This window comes from Pseudorasbora parva, chromosome 12 (assembly GCF_024679245.1).
Source record: "Pseudorasbora parva isolate DD20220531a chromosome 12, ASM2467924v1, whole genome shotgun sequence".
NCBI classification, from domain to species: Eukaryota; Metazoa; Chordata; class Actinopteri; order Cypriniformes; family Gobionidae; genus Pseudorasbora; species Pseudorasbora parva.
In genome coordinates, this window is record NC_090183.1 from 2,021,779 (window position 1) to 2,037,500 (window position 15,722).

General features: G+C 35.5%; 1 protein-coding gene across 3 annotated transcripts in view; it reads right to left on the reverse strand.

Moving 5' to 3' along the window:
- Positions 1–1,227: 1,227 nt before the first annotated feature.
- Positions 1,228–15,722, reverse strand: part of LOC137093820 (potassium voltage-gated channel subfamily KQT member 2) — an 84,361-nt gene continuing 69,866 nt past the window's right edge. For 2 of the 3 annotated variants that reach the window (XM_067458740.1, XM_067458739.1), the window contains 4 exons: positions 13,739–13,847; positions 11,839–11,970; positions 6,418–6,541; positions 1,228–2,466 (listed from right to left, as the gene is read on the reverse strand). In XM_067458740.1, the coding sequence (XP_067314841.1) occupies positions 1,759–2,466; positions 6,418–6,541; positions 11,839–11,970; positions 13,739–13,847 (1,073 nt within the window). In that variant the 3' untranslated portion in view covers positions 1,228–1,758. Of the gene's footprint in view, positions 2,467–6,417; positions 6,542–11,254; positions 11,351–11,838; positions 11,971–13,738; positions 13,848–15,722 lie in introns of all 3 variants that reach the window. The other variant, XM_067458741.1, reaches the window with a different exon arrangement.

The following is a 15,722-nucleotide window of genomic DNA, read 5'->3' on the forward strand; positions in this document are numbered from 1 at the left end:
CTGAATGATTGTGAAGCAAATGTTACGGATACAGAATAAATGGTTACAGAAATAGTTTATGTACAGTTTTTTAGAAATTGCTTTGGAAGGTTTAGTATCTTTAGGAAAAGAAAAAAAATATTAGCAAAAAATAGGCTTTAAAATTAACTTTAAATATACATTCTTTCTAAATATTCCTAATTTATCAACATGCAAATTATTAGTCCAGGTTGTTTTAAAAAAAATGTAAACTTGAGAGAGAGAGAGAGTGATATTTTATATTTCTGATGTACTTGAAGTGAATTTCCTAACCATGGTATTAATTTAGGGAATATTGTGATTGACATCAAGTGACCTGGTTTAAAGTCGTTTTGAAATTCACAAGCTGTCGTGAAGTACATTCACAAGCGAACATGGACGACACTTTTTAAAGGGATCGTTCATCCGAAATCTCAGTTCTCTCAATCCCTCGCCCACATGTCGTTTATCAGCCACTAGCAACTATACCTTCAGAAGGCTTGAAATACAGTGCACGAGTGAAATAAACAACATTTTAAAAAACAAATAATTCCTGTAGCTCAAACACTAGCAATCCCAAGGAATGGGTTTGATTCCCATATGAATTTATACAATGTAGACCTTCAATGCAATGCAAGTCCCTTTAGATAAAAGCACCTGCTAAATGCATTTACCCTCATCCTTCCCTCGGGTCATTTTGACCCAAAACTCTTTAAAAAAAATTGTTTTATTATTGAGCGTTCATGGGAGTGGTCCAAGACCTTAGGACTTTTGTCGCATTTTAACCATGAATACACACAATCTTGACTGTATTCGAGGAGTTTTGTAGTTGAACTTTAAAAAAAAGGTAATTAACCCTTTCCTCGCAGGTCAATCTGACCCCCGTAGGAATGAATGGAATGCTTCAGTACACAGAGAAAAACCTAAAAATGCTAAAACTTTACCCAAAAATGAAAAATGTGTGTGTGAATGCATTCTAATGAGAACTGACTTTAGGACCCAGCGGGACAACTCATTTGCTCCATTTATAGAGCTATAAGGCCATCTAATGGCAAGTGTCATGAAATATCATGTAATAATATTATTAATCCACTGAATTAAAAGGGCTACGCATTAAAACAAATATTTTGAATTTAAGTTTAAATAATATGGTTTAATTATTATTTATTGGAAAAAATCAACAGTAATTTATAGAAAGAAAAAAAAAAGAACATAAAAAAGCATAAAAAGAAGAAATATTATCAAAATGAAATGAAAAGCTATCTGGACAATTTTTTTTTTGACAATAATTTTAGGGATTTGGGCCATTTTGACCCACGAGGGAAGGATGAGGGTTCATGCACACTTATTTTTGAGCTTGACAGATGTTTGTATTTTTTGTTGCAAATAAATCATACAGTTTGAAGCGACACAAAAGTGAGTAAATAATCATTCGTTTTGTTTTGGGTGAACGATCCCTTTAACTAAATCGATGCAAACACTGATAATGTGCGAATCCATAAGAGAAAATGTTCTTAAAGATGAAAATGCACCACATATGAAACGATAACGACCGTTCCGGCGTCTCCCATCCATCCTTACGGTAACCTGATGGATAAGCAAGTGCTTGGCTCCCAGAAGTCATTGCTGGGTTTCCGCAAACGGTCTCCACCTTTCCTTTCTTCGGCTCGTGGAGCTGTGCTTGTTAGAGAAACACTGCTTTTTAAACACGCAGGTGCCACAAATGCAGTCTAGCGTGCACTTCGCTGGTCCCTCGTAGTTTCACTTTGGCCCGGACCAGCCTCTGTCTCCGTAGGCACCATCTTGTGGCGACGGGGCGCACAGATCGGAGTCCGTATCCGACTCGCCCTCCGCGATGTAAGGCCTTACTTTAGCGCAGCGAGACACGCCGCTGAAGTAGGCGTTGTTGAGAAAGTCCAGGTTTTCTTTGGACTGCGAGATGCTGAAGCCGCTGAAGGAGCGTTCGAGTTCCTCATGGTCCACCGAAGGGATGGATATGGACGTGTCGCTTTCAGCTCCGGCCTGATGGTGCGAAAGAGCCAACGGTCGTCCATCTTCGCCCACATTTCCGCGAGAATGATGAGGACGAGAACCTCCGTTGTGGCCGGCGGACGAACGCTCGTGGGCTGGAGGTGGAGGGATGCGCACTAGCGAGGGGTCACCCATTGGAGACGTGCCCTGGGCGGGTTCGGGGAGGGTTTGTGGATGCCAGGATGTGGAGGGTGGGCAGTGGTGATTGACGCAGGTGGAGGGCGGCGGGTCAAAGTTCTTCTGGCCAGCTGAGCTGTTAGATCGGATGATTTTGGTGATGGAGCCACTCTTCTCCATGTGCTCCACCGGACTGTGGTACGGCGGCGCCGGGTCAGGCTCTTTAGAGGCGAAGTAGGCATCCGTCTCGGACTGTGGGATGCCCATACGCTGGATGTAGATGTTCACCAGGAAATCCAGTTTCCTCTCCATTGACATCACCTGAAGAATAGGAAGAGCTCATCAAACACAAGCAGAAGCAATACTAATATAGTCGCAAAGAAGAAAACAGATAAAAAACTAGCTCTGAGGCGGCTATAAAACAGAATAAATCTGTGTTTTTCTGTGTACATAAAAATATTGAAGTGTTATTGAAGTTGAAATTATCAACTTTATTTATATAGTGCTTTTACAATGTCGATTGTTTCAAAGCAGCTTCACAGAGTTAAACAGGACAATACTGCAACATAATTAGATTTGGCTGTACAGTCGTTCTGGAGAAAACAGTGATGTTATCAGCTTATTTTAATTTATCATAGAGAGACAATGTTGGCAGACCAGTATTATAGTTTATAGAATTAAATAAGACCCAATTAGTTAATTTTATTTATATATTTAGTTGAATAACTTAGATCATAATTTTAGTGTCCCAAACGTAGCCATTTAAGCCAAAGGCGACCAAAGGAACCCAAACTCCATCAGGGCATGATGGAGAAAAATAAACCTTGGGAGAAACCAGACTCAGTTCTCCTCTGGCCTATTAACACACCGTGTATGATTATTATTCTGAAACCCTACAGGTCAGAAATCATATTAGATCGGAATATTTACAATTTCTGTGTATCACACAAGAGACGGGATTATTCAGGATGGTGCGTCGATTACACAAGGATATAAATAAGAATATCTGTTGCTTATTTTATCTTATCATTATTTTATGCTTAGTAAAATAGAGACACTTGGTTAAATTAAAGGGGATGTGTTATGCCCCTTTTTACAGGATTGTAATATAAGCCTCAGGTGTCTCCAGAACGTGTGTGTGAAGTAGAGTCCTGCAACGGGTCGGGTACCCGCATAAAAGTGGCTAAAACGGGTGGATTGTGACATTCCTAAAATTCACGGGCGGGGATGTGAGCGGATAATTAACTCCTTGTGGGCGGGTAGTAGCGCGGATGAAAAATATGTGCAATATTTCTATGTCTAAATGACCATTACACATACGCGACAACGATATGACATTTCAATCAACTTTCAATCAACTTTATTTATATAGCGCTTTTACAATCACGATTGTGTCAAAGCAGCTTCACAGTGTCAAACAGGATAATATTGCGACAAAATTAGATTTGGCTGTACAGTCGTACTGGAGAAAACAGTGATGTTATCAGCTTATTTTGATTTATCATATAGCAATGTTGGCAGATCAGTATTATAGTTTATAGAATTAAATAAGACCTAATTCATACATTTTATTTGTATAATAAGTTGAATAACTTAGATCATAATTTTAGTGTCCCCCATTTGACCCATCACGTCACTACTACTGCAACAGTGCAACTTTTGTTGATGCCTCTCGTAGCCCAGATGGAGTGAGCGTTGCAGGAGTATATGGATGAAGTAAAAGTAAAGTTGGTGAGTTGAGTATGTGAAATCGTTGACAACGAGTCTTTAAAGGCACTTTAGCCTGTTTCATTAGCCCATTTATGACACTGTTGTGATGTTGAGAGAGGTGCACGATAAAAAAATAAAAAAAAATTATAAATTTTTTCCTAACCCTAACCCTAACCATTTTAATTGGAATGATTTTAGTGTGTGTGATTTATCACAAACACGGATCGGGTAACGGGCCAAATATTAACGGGTCTGGGCGGATTTAATTTTGATATTTTCACGGGTCACGGGTCGGATCTGGTGCTGAACTTTGCGGGTACGGTCGGGGGCAAGTCTCCAAAAATGGACCTGTGCAGGACTCTGTTGTGAAGTTTCAGATGATTTATTATAACATGTTGTAAATGGCCATTTTTGAGTGGAAGGAAAAACTGCTGTTTTGGTGCATGTAGAGTGGGGCAAAAAAGTATTTAGTCAGCCCCTAATTGTGGAAGTTCTGCCACTTAAAAAGATGAGAGAGGCCTATAATTTTTTTATCATAGATACACTTCAACAATGAGAGACAGAATGAGAAAAAAAATCCAGAAAATCACATTGTCTGATTTTTAAAGAACTTATTTGCAAATTATGGTGGAAAATAAGTATTTGGTCAATAACAAAAGTTCATCTCAATCTTTGTTATATACCCTTTGTTGGCAATGACAGAGGTCAGATGTTTTCTGTAAGTCGCTACAAGGTTTTTACACACTGTTGCTGGTAGTTTGGCCCATTGCTCCATGCAAATCTCTAGAGCAGTGATGTTTTGTTGTCGTTGGCAACATGGATTTTAAACTCCCTCCAAAGATTTTCTATGGGGTTGAGATCTGGAGATGCCAGGACCTTGAAATGTTTCTTACAAAGCCACTCCTTTGTTGCCCGGGCGGTGTGTTTGGGATAATTTTCATGCTGAAAGACCCAGCCACGTTTCATCTTCAATGCCCTTGCTAATGGAAGGAGGTTTTTACTCAAAATCTCACGATACATGGCCCCATTTATTCTTTCCTTTACACGGATCAGTCGTCCTGGTCCCTTTGCAGAAAAACAGCCCCAAAGCATGATGTTTCCACCCCCATGCTTCACAGTAGGTATGGTGCAACACACCATTCTTTCTCCTCCAAACACGAAAAGTTGAGTTTTTACCAAAAAGTTCTGTTTTGGTTTCATCCGACCATATGACATTCTCCCAATCCTCTTCTGGATCATCCAAATGCTCTCTAGCAAACTTCAGACAGGCCCAGACATGTACTGGTGTAAGCAGCGGGACACGTCTGGCACTGCAGGATTTGAGTCCCTGGTGGCGTAGTGTGTTACTGATGGTAGCCTTTGCTACTTCGGTCCCAGCTTTCTGCAGGTCATTCACTAGGTCCCCCTGTGTTGTTCTGGGAATATTTTGGGGGGGACAGAAATGAGATGTGAGGGAAGATTTTTCAGCCGGGACATTTTACTGCGCAGAGTCGAAGTACTCTCAGAAGTGCTATTCCGCCATACATTATAGTTCTCCTTTTTACCATACTTGATCGTTCAACTATTCGTGTAACTGTATTTAAATAGGGAAAGCGTGGAGGTGTTTGGTTGCTTCTAACTTGATCTCTGTTTGGTACCATAGTGAATGAACTGGGCTTAGTGGGCTAAGCTAAATGCTATCAGATCGTCACTGCGCGTCAGAGAGATTAAGTGCGCGCACTGAGACGAGAGAGGTATGAATCAACTCGTCTTAGTAAAGGGAATAACATAGTTTAATATGAAAAAGCGGTCAAATAACCCTTTAAATGACTATGTTCTGGCCCGCCATCTAGTGGCAATTTTTTTTGGCCCAATGTCAAACTTCCTTACCAACCCCTGGCATATAATCTGCAAACGGCTTGTTCTAAGACTCTGCTTATGATTTTTTTTTAAATAGGAGTGGGTGGATTTTTAACATTATACGGTGCTTGAGTACACACACTGGTGACACACATTTATGTTCAAAAACCATGTAAGAGTGAATTTTGCATAATAGGACCTATTATGCAAAATTTGCTTTTACATGGCATGGTATTTGAACATTAAAACATTACTGAACATTATTAAAAGATATTTTAAACCTTTAAAGACAATTTGAAACAAAATTGAGTTTAGTCTCCTTTAGTTCATGTCTACAAGTCATGAAAAGATGACTAAAACTTAGCAGACTCATATGAATATTCACAGGTGAAAATGCTATTTTTGTCCAATCAAATGCTCACAATAAAGTCATCGAGGGTAACGAGTAGGATGTCATTGATAGACGGTCCATGTCTTGGTTAAAATCGCTTATTTCTCTGGATTTAAATAATCTTGGAAACATTTGGGATAATGTGACTACAATATATATATATATATATATATATATATATATATATATATATATATATATATATATATATATATATATATATATAATACTGTTCTAGTAATTTTTGGATATTTGAATCCAAAAATCTTACATATTGTGCCTTTAGCTGAATAATCTCTCTTCTACTGATGAACCCATTATGGCAGATTTACCTGTTTCTCCACTTTCCCAAGTCGTCCCATCATGCTGGGATCCTCGGGCAGTTCTCCGTCTGTGGTTCCTTTAGGACGGTCCTTGTCTGCTATCGGAACGCCTCGACCAACAATCTGATCCACTCTAACAACCAATCAAAGAGAGAAACATCTGGATAATTCACGAGTCTCTCCTGCAAACATCTGTTTTAGGGGAAACCCGCGATTCATTATACATGGACAAACACATCCTTTTTTGATATTCATCAATTGTGCAACTAATTTGATTTATTGAGTTTTGCTACAAAATGCATCAAATGAGCATCTATTTCCATTACATCTTCATTAATCACATTATAAGTTACCCAAGGTTTTATAATAATAACAACATTGATATCACAATAAACCATGTGTTCGTATCTTAAAGCACAAAGCATTGTGGGATGTAAATGAATGCATGCAGAGGGAGGGATATGATAATGAGTGGGTGTGTCCACACACAGATAGACAGAGATGATTGGACAGAAAGAGTCAGGCCCTCCAGACGGACGTTTTCTGTTGATATTTGCCATTTTTGAACAATGTGCCAACGTGAAATCACATCGCCTGTCATCTTTAGTTTATAAATGCAACTGTGAGGATCAATTTGACACATTATCCAAAGTTTCAGATGATGTGCTACACTAGCAGGGGTGCGTCTTATCTGAGACACCTACGGTTTTCATCAAAGCATTAGAACTATTGAATCACATCCAAATTGCTCCAAATAGTCCCTTAAAAAACCTTTGCATGTGCTCAGCAGAACGCTGGGAATCAAGCATGCCCTGCTGATATACCGTATGAAGAACTACATCATGTGGCATGCCTGAAATAACGCCATGCCGACATGCATAAGCAGAAACAGCGATGCTAAAATGAAAGGAAAGAACCATTTGGACATGTGCATCTCCATTTGCTGCTTCTTGCTGCCGTAACTCTTCATTTCCAAGCAGCGGTGCAGGCAAACTAGCTCAACCAGTTTTAGTTCAGCTACATGACTAGTAACTCACCGAAACGTGACATGTGCTTCCTCTGCTTTTCTCTCAACCAAGTGTCTCAGAAGTCGATTAAGAGTTGATTATCAGAGGATGCCTGGAGCGTCAGGCCCTTTAAACTCTAATAGACTAGATTGTTTAGGCAGACACTCTTAGAAGAAAAGGCTCGTCAGGCACTCAATACACTGAACCTTTCAGGGTTTCATCATGGTTGTGGAATTAGTTTTCAATCATTTTTTAATTTTAATAAAATTCTATGATTAAGCAGCTCGTACGGTCGTGGCCAAAAGTGATGTCCGGTCTGGAGAATTGACATTTGATTCAAATTTTGCTAAAGATTTAAGCATATTGCATAGTTGTGGTTGAAATCGATTTGTGATGATAACACAATGCCAATTTTTGCCAGGTTGTCACGTAAAGATATTATGAACAGATGCAAAAACAATGAAATATCAATAACTGATTATGCATGCTTTTTTCTGTGAGCTTTTTGTTTTTCTATACATTTTTTTAACAGTAAAATAAATTCTGTAGCTGCATTCATCCTTTTTTTGTGATTAACTGTCAGATAAACACCTTAAAGGGGCTATATGTAAGAATGATCATGTAATAATTGCTTTTTTATTGCCAATGTGTGAACAGCTTGTAATTAAACTTCATTATATACACTATATAATGTGTATATAAGGGCACTATTTATGTGTAAATTAGGGCACTATTTTCCCGATCTGATCATGGTCTGGAGCTCACAGCACAGGAGCTCTTAGAGCGTGTCCGAATGCTGCTAGTTTAACAACGGGAAAAACGGTCGGTGCTCAGGCTCATGCACTGCAAAAAAATGCTAGAATTTCTAGACCAAACATCTTAAAGTTCTTTAAACAAGAAGTATTTACTAGACAAGCAAAAGTAATTGTCTTGTTTTGGGGAAAAATAACTCAAAATGAGAGTTTTTGCTTAAAATAAGCTAAATAATCTGCCAGTGGGGTAAGAAAAATAATCCTAAAACAACATTATTTTGCTTACCCCACTGGTAGATTATTTAGCTTATTTTAAGCAAAAACTTAAAATTTTATTTTTTTATTTGTCTAGTAAATGTTTCTTAATGTAAGAATTTTTTGATATTTAGACTAGAAACAAGACAAAAATACTAAGTAAGAAATGTTTTGCATTGTGGTCCAAAAGGATTGTGCCTTTTCTCTTAATGAGTTATGGGTGTGTTTTGGGCGTAACGTGCAATAAACCAATCAGAGTCTCATCTCCCTTTCCCTTTAAAAGCCAGTTGTGCTTGCGCCATGAGCCGACTCACTATTTACATGAGGAGAGACTGAACGCTTCTCCAAAGAGGAAACGGATCTGCTCGTGCACGAGATTAAAGCGCGCAAGCGGACCATCTACGGGACAAGCTGGATTCAACCAAAGCACCATTTTTAATATTGCAGTTCACTCAACGGCCACCGGTGTCGCAAGCATTTCTGAAGTCTACATACAGCCTCTTTAAAAGGTTAAGTCACCCAAAAATGAGCCTGTGATGTTTATCTGCTGACCCCCAGGGCGTCCGAGATGTAGGTGTGTTTGTTCTTCAGCAGAACACAAATAAAGATTTTTAACTCAGCTGTTGCTTGTATAATGCATGTCAATGCATGGGTGTATTTCTATGAGAGTAAAAAAACACACAGACATACGAATCCATATTAAACCCTGAGGCTCGTGGAGACACATTGATGTCTTAACCACTTCAGCTCTGCACCCCCTCTTGGACCCACCGGTGGGTCCAAAATTGCATCATCATAATCTTTTTTAAGAATCTATAACTCGTGCACCACAAAACTAGACATAAATGGTATCATTTGAAAGATTAGAACCTCAGCTTTCTTAATAACCCAATAACTTCTGCATTTATATTACATAGAAGAAAATAATACGGTCTGAATTCGACCCCCCCGCAACGACCACCCCTTGAGAAAATCATGAAAATAATATAAAATTTCTTATTTTTATCACACAAACACACCTAAAATAGACAAGTCATATATCAAATGAAAGCTATCGGCCTCAGGAATATCGCTGAGCAGTTAATTTCACCGATCCAATAATTTACAGTAAATTTATTATCAAAAGAATCACAAAGATGGAAATGACTCCTTTGAACAAGCAAACACATGAGTCATATTCCTGTTCGGATCACAAACTCGTTGTAAAGCTACTAGCCTCAAACCCTATATCAGCTTGTTCCTTCGGTTGTTTGCTTCAAAATGAGACTATTTTTACATGTCTGTGAGCAAGTATGGCCAAATGACACTGTAACATGTCACCGATGTCCAGATCAAAGCATGTGATGCAGACAAATACTCTTATTATTGCTAGTTTTGATTGTCGTTGTTAGCCATGATTTTTGAGGATGTCATCACATATTGCATCATGCGACAGGAAAGCTGAGAATCTCAGCTCTTTATAGACATGTGGATCAGGATTCTAGACCAATCAGAGCCCGAGATCTCCTTTTACAAAGTTGAAGAGGCGGAGCCTTCTTTTCGATTTCCTAGTGGCCAGTTGATGTCAATGGAGATGAGTAGGAGTTATTAGACACTTTGGTCAGATAAATCTCAATAACTTTTATTTGCAAGGAGATATCAAGAAAATTATTTTCCCCCCTGTTTAGTGCCAAATTATAGAATCAACAGAAACTTCCAAAAAGCTTGGATCCCAAAATAATTTTTAAAAAAAATGGATTTTTAAAAAACAAATTAATTAAAAATAAATCAAAATATTTATTTTGTATCTATGTTTATCATAAGATTGTGAACAGATACAATATAATATATGCAATATTACACCACTGTGTTAAAATTTAGAGTTTTTTCTGTAAAATGAGACCATTTTTATAAATTTACTCCAAAGTATGTGGGTAGGGCGCTCTTTTAAATTCAGATATTCCTAATTCTCAAAAAAATGCAAAATGTGCTGCAGAGCCGACACGAAACGATCGCTTTATATATGTGTGATATATACTGCATCCTATATAGATATATACTATTTAAATTTTGTTTATTTGTCCAAAAAAAATGTGTTTGTGTACTAGGCTTAATTAACTGAGACTTCTTACAGCTCTTACAGGTTGTTGGCCTTGTTTGTTTCGTTGCTTCTATTGCTCTCCCCTTTTTTGTAAGTCGCTTTGGATAAAAGCGTCTGCTAAATGATAAAAAAAATGATTAAATGATATACAATACATCTATGATCGCACCAAGATTTTGACCTAACTCAACAGAAGTAATGCTGTCGGGAACACTAGATGAGATTCGTCTGATATGAGGTAAAAAATAACAAATACTGTTGTGTTTCTGGCAGAAAGCGATCGTTTCGTGTCTTAAGACATCAGTGTGTCGTCATGAGCAGCAGGGTTTAATATGGATTCTTATGTCTGTGTGTTTTTTTTAGTCTCATAGAAATACACCCCATTGACATGCATTATACGAGCAACGGCTGATAAACATCACATTCTCATTTTTGGGTGAACTATCCCTTTAACCAAGTTTACGGTTTTGCTCTTCTTTCATACTTAAAAAAAAAATACAAAGTATTTTCCTCAAATTTAATCGAACTTGTAGGTCATTTACAAAAACAAATATCTCCTCCAACAATGGAATAATTTAAGACGTTTCTCCTTATTTGGAAGCGTTTTTGCTCTTTAGTCGCCAGATAGAGCCTTTTCCTCCACGAGTGGCGTTTGTGCTCAGTCTCTACTAGCCATGTAGTCTGAAACAGAAGCAGGTTTCTTCACTCGTCTCTAACGCAGGCCCGGGAGATGCAGTCTGGGGCGTCCTAACCTAGAAGACAACTGGGGCGACTCTTTGGTTCCTTGGGTTGAACACTTCTTTTGGCGAGGGGTGCTGGGACCCGGAGGACCCAATATCATATCTAACCTGGCAAAGCAAATAGAGTAGAGGACAGCACAATGCAGAATGACGGCGCAAACGTCAGGACGTGAGACGGGGAGAAACACAAACCAACAACAACAAGCCCAGACAATATATTCCAGACATACTTCATGAAGATTATTATACCATAAACGCTCCCTGATATCAGCGAACAACATGTGGTGAAAGTATGCCATTAATGTTTTCAGAATATAAAAGCAGGAATATATTTACATGTGTGAAATCATAACCACATTAATTCATGATTTCCCTAAATACGTGAGTGCACTGAGAAGTGTTGTTTTTTAAGGTTTAATGTAGGTAATGCTTGTCAAACACACACATTATGCGGCTGAAGTGAAGTGTTTGTTCATCCTCGGACAGATATGAAAACAGTGAGACGTTTGGTAAAGTCAGCCATGCAAACACAGGAACAGAGACACCAGTCGACTGTGTGTGTGTGTGTCTGTGTGTGTGTGTGGATCTGCTCTTGCCTGGACTGCAGGTTTTTAATGCGTGCCAGCATGTCCAGGTGTCCGGCTGAATATTGCTCGATGACATCCATCACATCATACGGCCGCAAACTTTCCTTAAACTTGCGTTTGGACACCATGAACCTCATGATGCTGCGGGACAGAGAGTTCACACACATTATCACTGATAACACACACTGAGAGCCTGTCCACGGTCATATTTCACCACAAAAACTAACACACATTTAGCTGTCCTATTTCCAGGACCCATGCAGGGTTATTTTAGTATCACTATAGTTTTCACTATTGTGAACTAATATAAACATTTCTGTCTTATATAATGTCTATACTATACTAATTGTCTATACTAATATTAAAAAATATATCTCTATGTTTAATTTTTTTTTTTTTAGCTCAAATTAAAATGAGAAATGTTGCCATGGTTTTCAATATTTTGTTAATATTTGGATTTAGTTGTTATTTTTATGTTTCCAGTTTAATTTTAGCTAAAGTTTTAATAATTTTGTTGTGTGTTTTGCCATTTTAATTCTTTTATTTAGTTTTGTTTTATAAATTTTTATTTTTAGTTATTTTAGTTCATCAAGTTAAAGTAAATAAAATGAGTTTGGCTTAATTTTCAATATGATAGTTTTCACTTATATTTTCAATATTATAGTTTTTGTTAATATTTTGAATTAGCTTTTATTTTTGTTTCCCGTTTTAGTTTAAATTTTTATTAATTTTTGTTGTGTTTTGCCATTTTTATTATCATTTTTAAAAATGTCAATCGTTTTTTATTGATTCATTTTTTTTTTTTTTTAGCTTTAGTTATTTTAATTAATCAAGATAAAGTAAACAAGTGAGTTTGGTTTGTTTTCTGTACACTTTTCACTGATATTTTGAATTAGTTTGCATTTTTATATTTCCTGTTTTCATTTATATTTGTAAGTTTTAATATGTGTTTTGTAATTTTTTTATTATTTATTTTAAATGTCTATATTTTTATTCATTTTAATTTAGTTTTAGTTATTTCAGTTTGGGTTCAATTAAATAAAAATGAGAAATGACCTTGGTTTTCAATATATAATAATTTTTGTTAATATGTAGAATTTAATTTTTAATTCCATTTTAATTTTGGAACAATTTTGAATATATATATATATATATATATATATATATATATATATATATATATATATATATATATATATATATATATATATATATATATATATATATATATATATATATATATATATATATATATATATATATATATATTTTTTTATTAATGTTTATTTCATTTAAATATTTTAATTCATCAGGTTAAACTAAATAAAAATGATAAATGTTTCTCTGGTGTTCGATATAATAGTTTTTACTAATAAATTAAATGTTTATATTTCTTTATATTCCTGTTTTAATAAAAAATTTAATAAGCTTGTTCATTTTTATTTTAATATGTCTAGCCTAAATCGTTTTATTCTAAAAAAAAAATTTTTTTTAGTTCAAGTCAGCTAAATAAAATTGAACTAAACAGATTAGTAAATAAATAAATAGCTAATTAAAGCAGATTTTGCAGTAAAATATGACCTGAACATCTGGTTTTGGTGAGGTTTAGTCTTGAACCGAGTTCAAGACACTGCTATATATTTTTGCTGTTTGGATACTGACCTTCAATATTGAAAATATCTCATGCATAAGCGTCACTGGTATGATCTGAGCAATGAAAGTGTGGATGTAACGAAGGACTCAAAAGACTGAATGTAGCAAGTGTTGTCACTTACATTCAGGAAAGCCTGAGTTTATGAGTAGGTAATATTATGTGATGCAGACTGCTCTAGTATTATCAATAATATTACACGTCTGATGGAGCATTAAAGTCCCTCTGAGTGATGCTGCCTGTCTCATCTTTGCTTACCACACAGCCCTGATGGTAACTTTTAGTCCCGGCGTTAAATCCTGCGGGACAAACTCACAATGGCAGCTCTTATTGTCATCAACAATGTCTTCTCCGGGAAGGCTGGCTTCTAAAAAACACAACACGGACAGGAGGACTCTAGAGTTAGTGCACAAACCCCTAACCCTGCATTCAGCTTATCCAGGTGTGAGCCGGGCATCATGGGAAATCTGAGACAACCGCGGCCGAAAATATATCAAAGCCAAACAGTGACCCCAAAAACACACCTGGACACTCGAGACAAGGTTAAACTGCACGAACATCACTGCATCAGATAATAAAACCGCAAATCAAGTGCTGTTTTCATTGTTGCATGTGATGAAAAATACAGTAAAAATTGTGAAATATCATTACAATTTAAAATATATTGTGAGATGCAATTTATTCCTGTGATCAAAGCTGAATTTAAACAATAATACGTTTTTTTTATGTTTCTGAAAGCCTCTTCTGCTCATCTATTTGATCAAAAATACAGTAAAAATAGTGAAATATTATTCCAGTGTAAACCATCTGTTCTCTATGTGAATATATAGTAAAGTGCGATTTATTCATGTGATCAAAGCTGAATTTAAACAATAATATGATTTTTTTTGTTTCGGAAAGTCTCTTCTGCTCATTTATTTGATCACAAAATACAGTAAAAATTGTGAAATATCATTACAATTTTAAATATATTGTGAGATGCAATTTTTTCCTGTGATCAAAGCTGAATTTAAACAATAATACATTTTTTTATGTTTCTGGAAGTCTCTTCTGCTCATTTATTTGATCAAAAATACAGTAAAAATTGTGAAATATCATTACAATTTAAAATATTTTGTGAGATGCAATTAATTCCTGTGATCAAAGCTGAATTTAAACAATAATATGATATTTTTATGTTTCTGAAAGAAACTTCTGCTCATTTTATTTGATCAAAAATACAGTAAAAATAGTGAAATATTATTCCAGTGTAAATCATCTGTTCTCTATGTGAATATATAGTAAAGTGCGATTTATTCATGTGATCAAAGCTGAATTTAAACAATAATAAGTTTTTTATGTTTCTGGAAGTCTCTTCTGCTCATTTATTTGATCAAAAATACAGTAAAAATTGTGAAATATCATTACAATTTAAAATATATTATGAGATGCTATTAATTCCTGTGATCAAAGTTGATTTTAATAATACGATTTTTGTAGGTTTCTGAAAGTCTCTTTTGCTCATTTATTTGATCAAAAATACAGTAAAAATAGTGAAATATTATTCCAGTGTAAATCATCTGTTCTCTATGTGAATATATAGTAAAGTGCGATTTATTCATGTGATCAAAGCTGAATTTAAATAATAATACGATTTTTGTTTCTGAAAGTCTCTTCTGCTCATTTTTTTTGATCACAAAATACAGTAAAAATTTTGAAATATCATTACAATTTTAAATATATTGTGAGATGCAATTTTTTCCTGTGATCAAAGCTGAATTTAAACAATAATACATTTTTTTATGTTTCTGGAAGTCTCTTCTGCTCATTTATTTGATCAAAAATACAGTAAAAATTGTGAAATATCATTACAATTTCAAATATTTTGTGAGATGCAATTAATTCCTGTGATCAAAGCTGAATTTAAACAATAATATGATATTTTTATGTTTCTGAAAGAAACTTCTGCTCATTTTATTTGATCAAAAATACAGTAAAAATAGTGAAATATTATTCCAGTGTAAATCATCTGTTCTCTATGTGAATATATAGTAAAGTGCGATTTATTCATGTGATCAAAGCTGAATTTAAATAATAATACGATTTTTGTTTCTGAAAGTCTCTTCTGCTCATTTTTTTTGATCACAAAATACAGTAAAAATTGTGAAATATCATTACAATTTAAAATATATTATGAGATGCTATTAATTCCTGTGATCAAAGTTGATTTTAATAATACGATTTTTGTAGGTTTCTGAAAGTC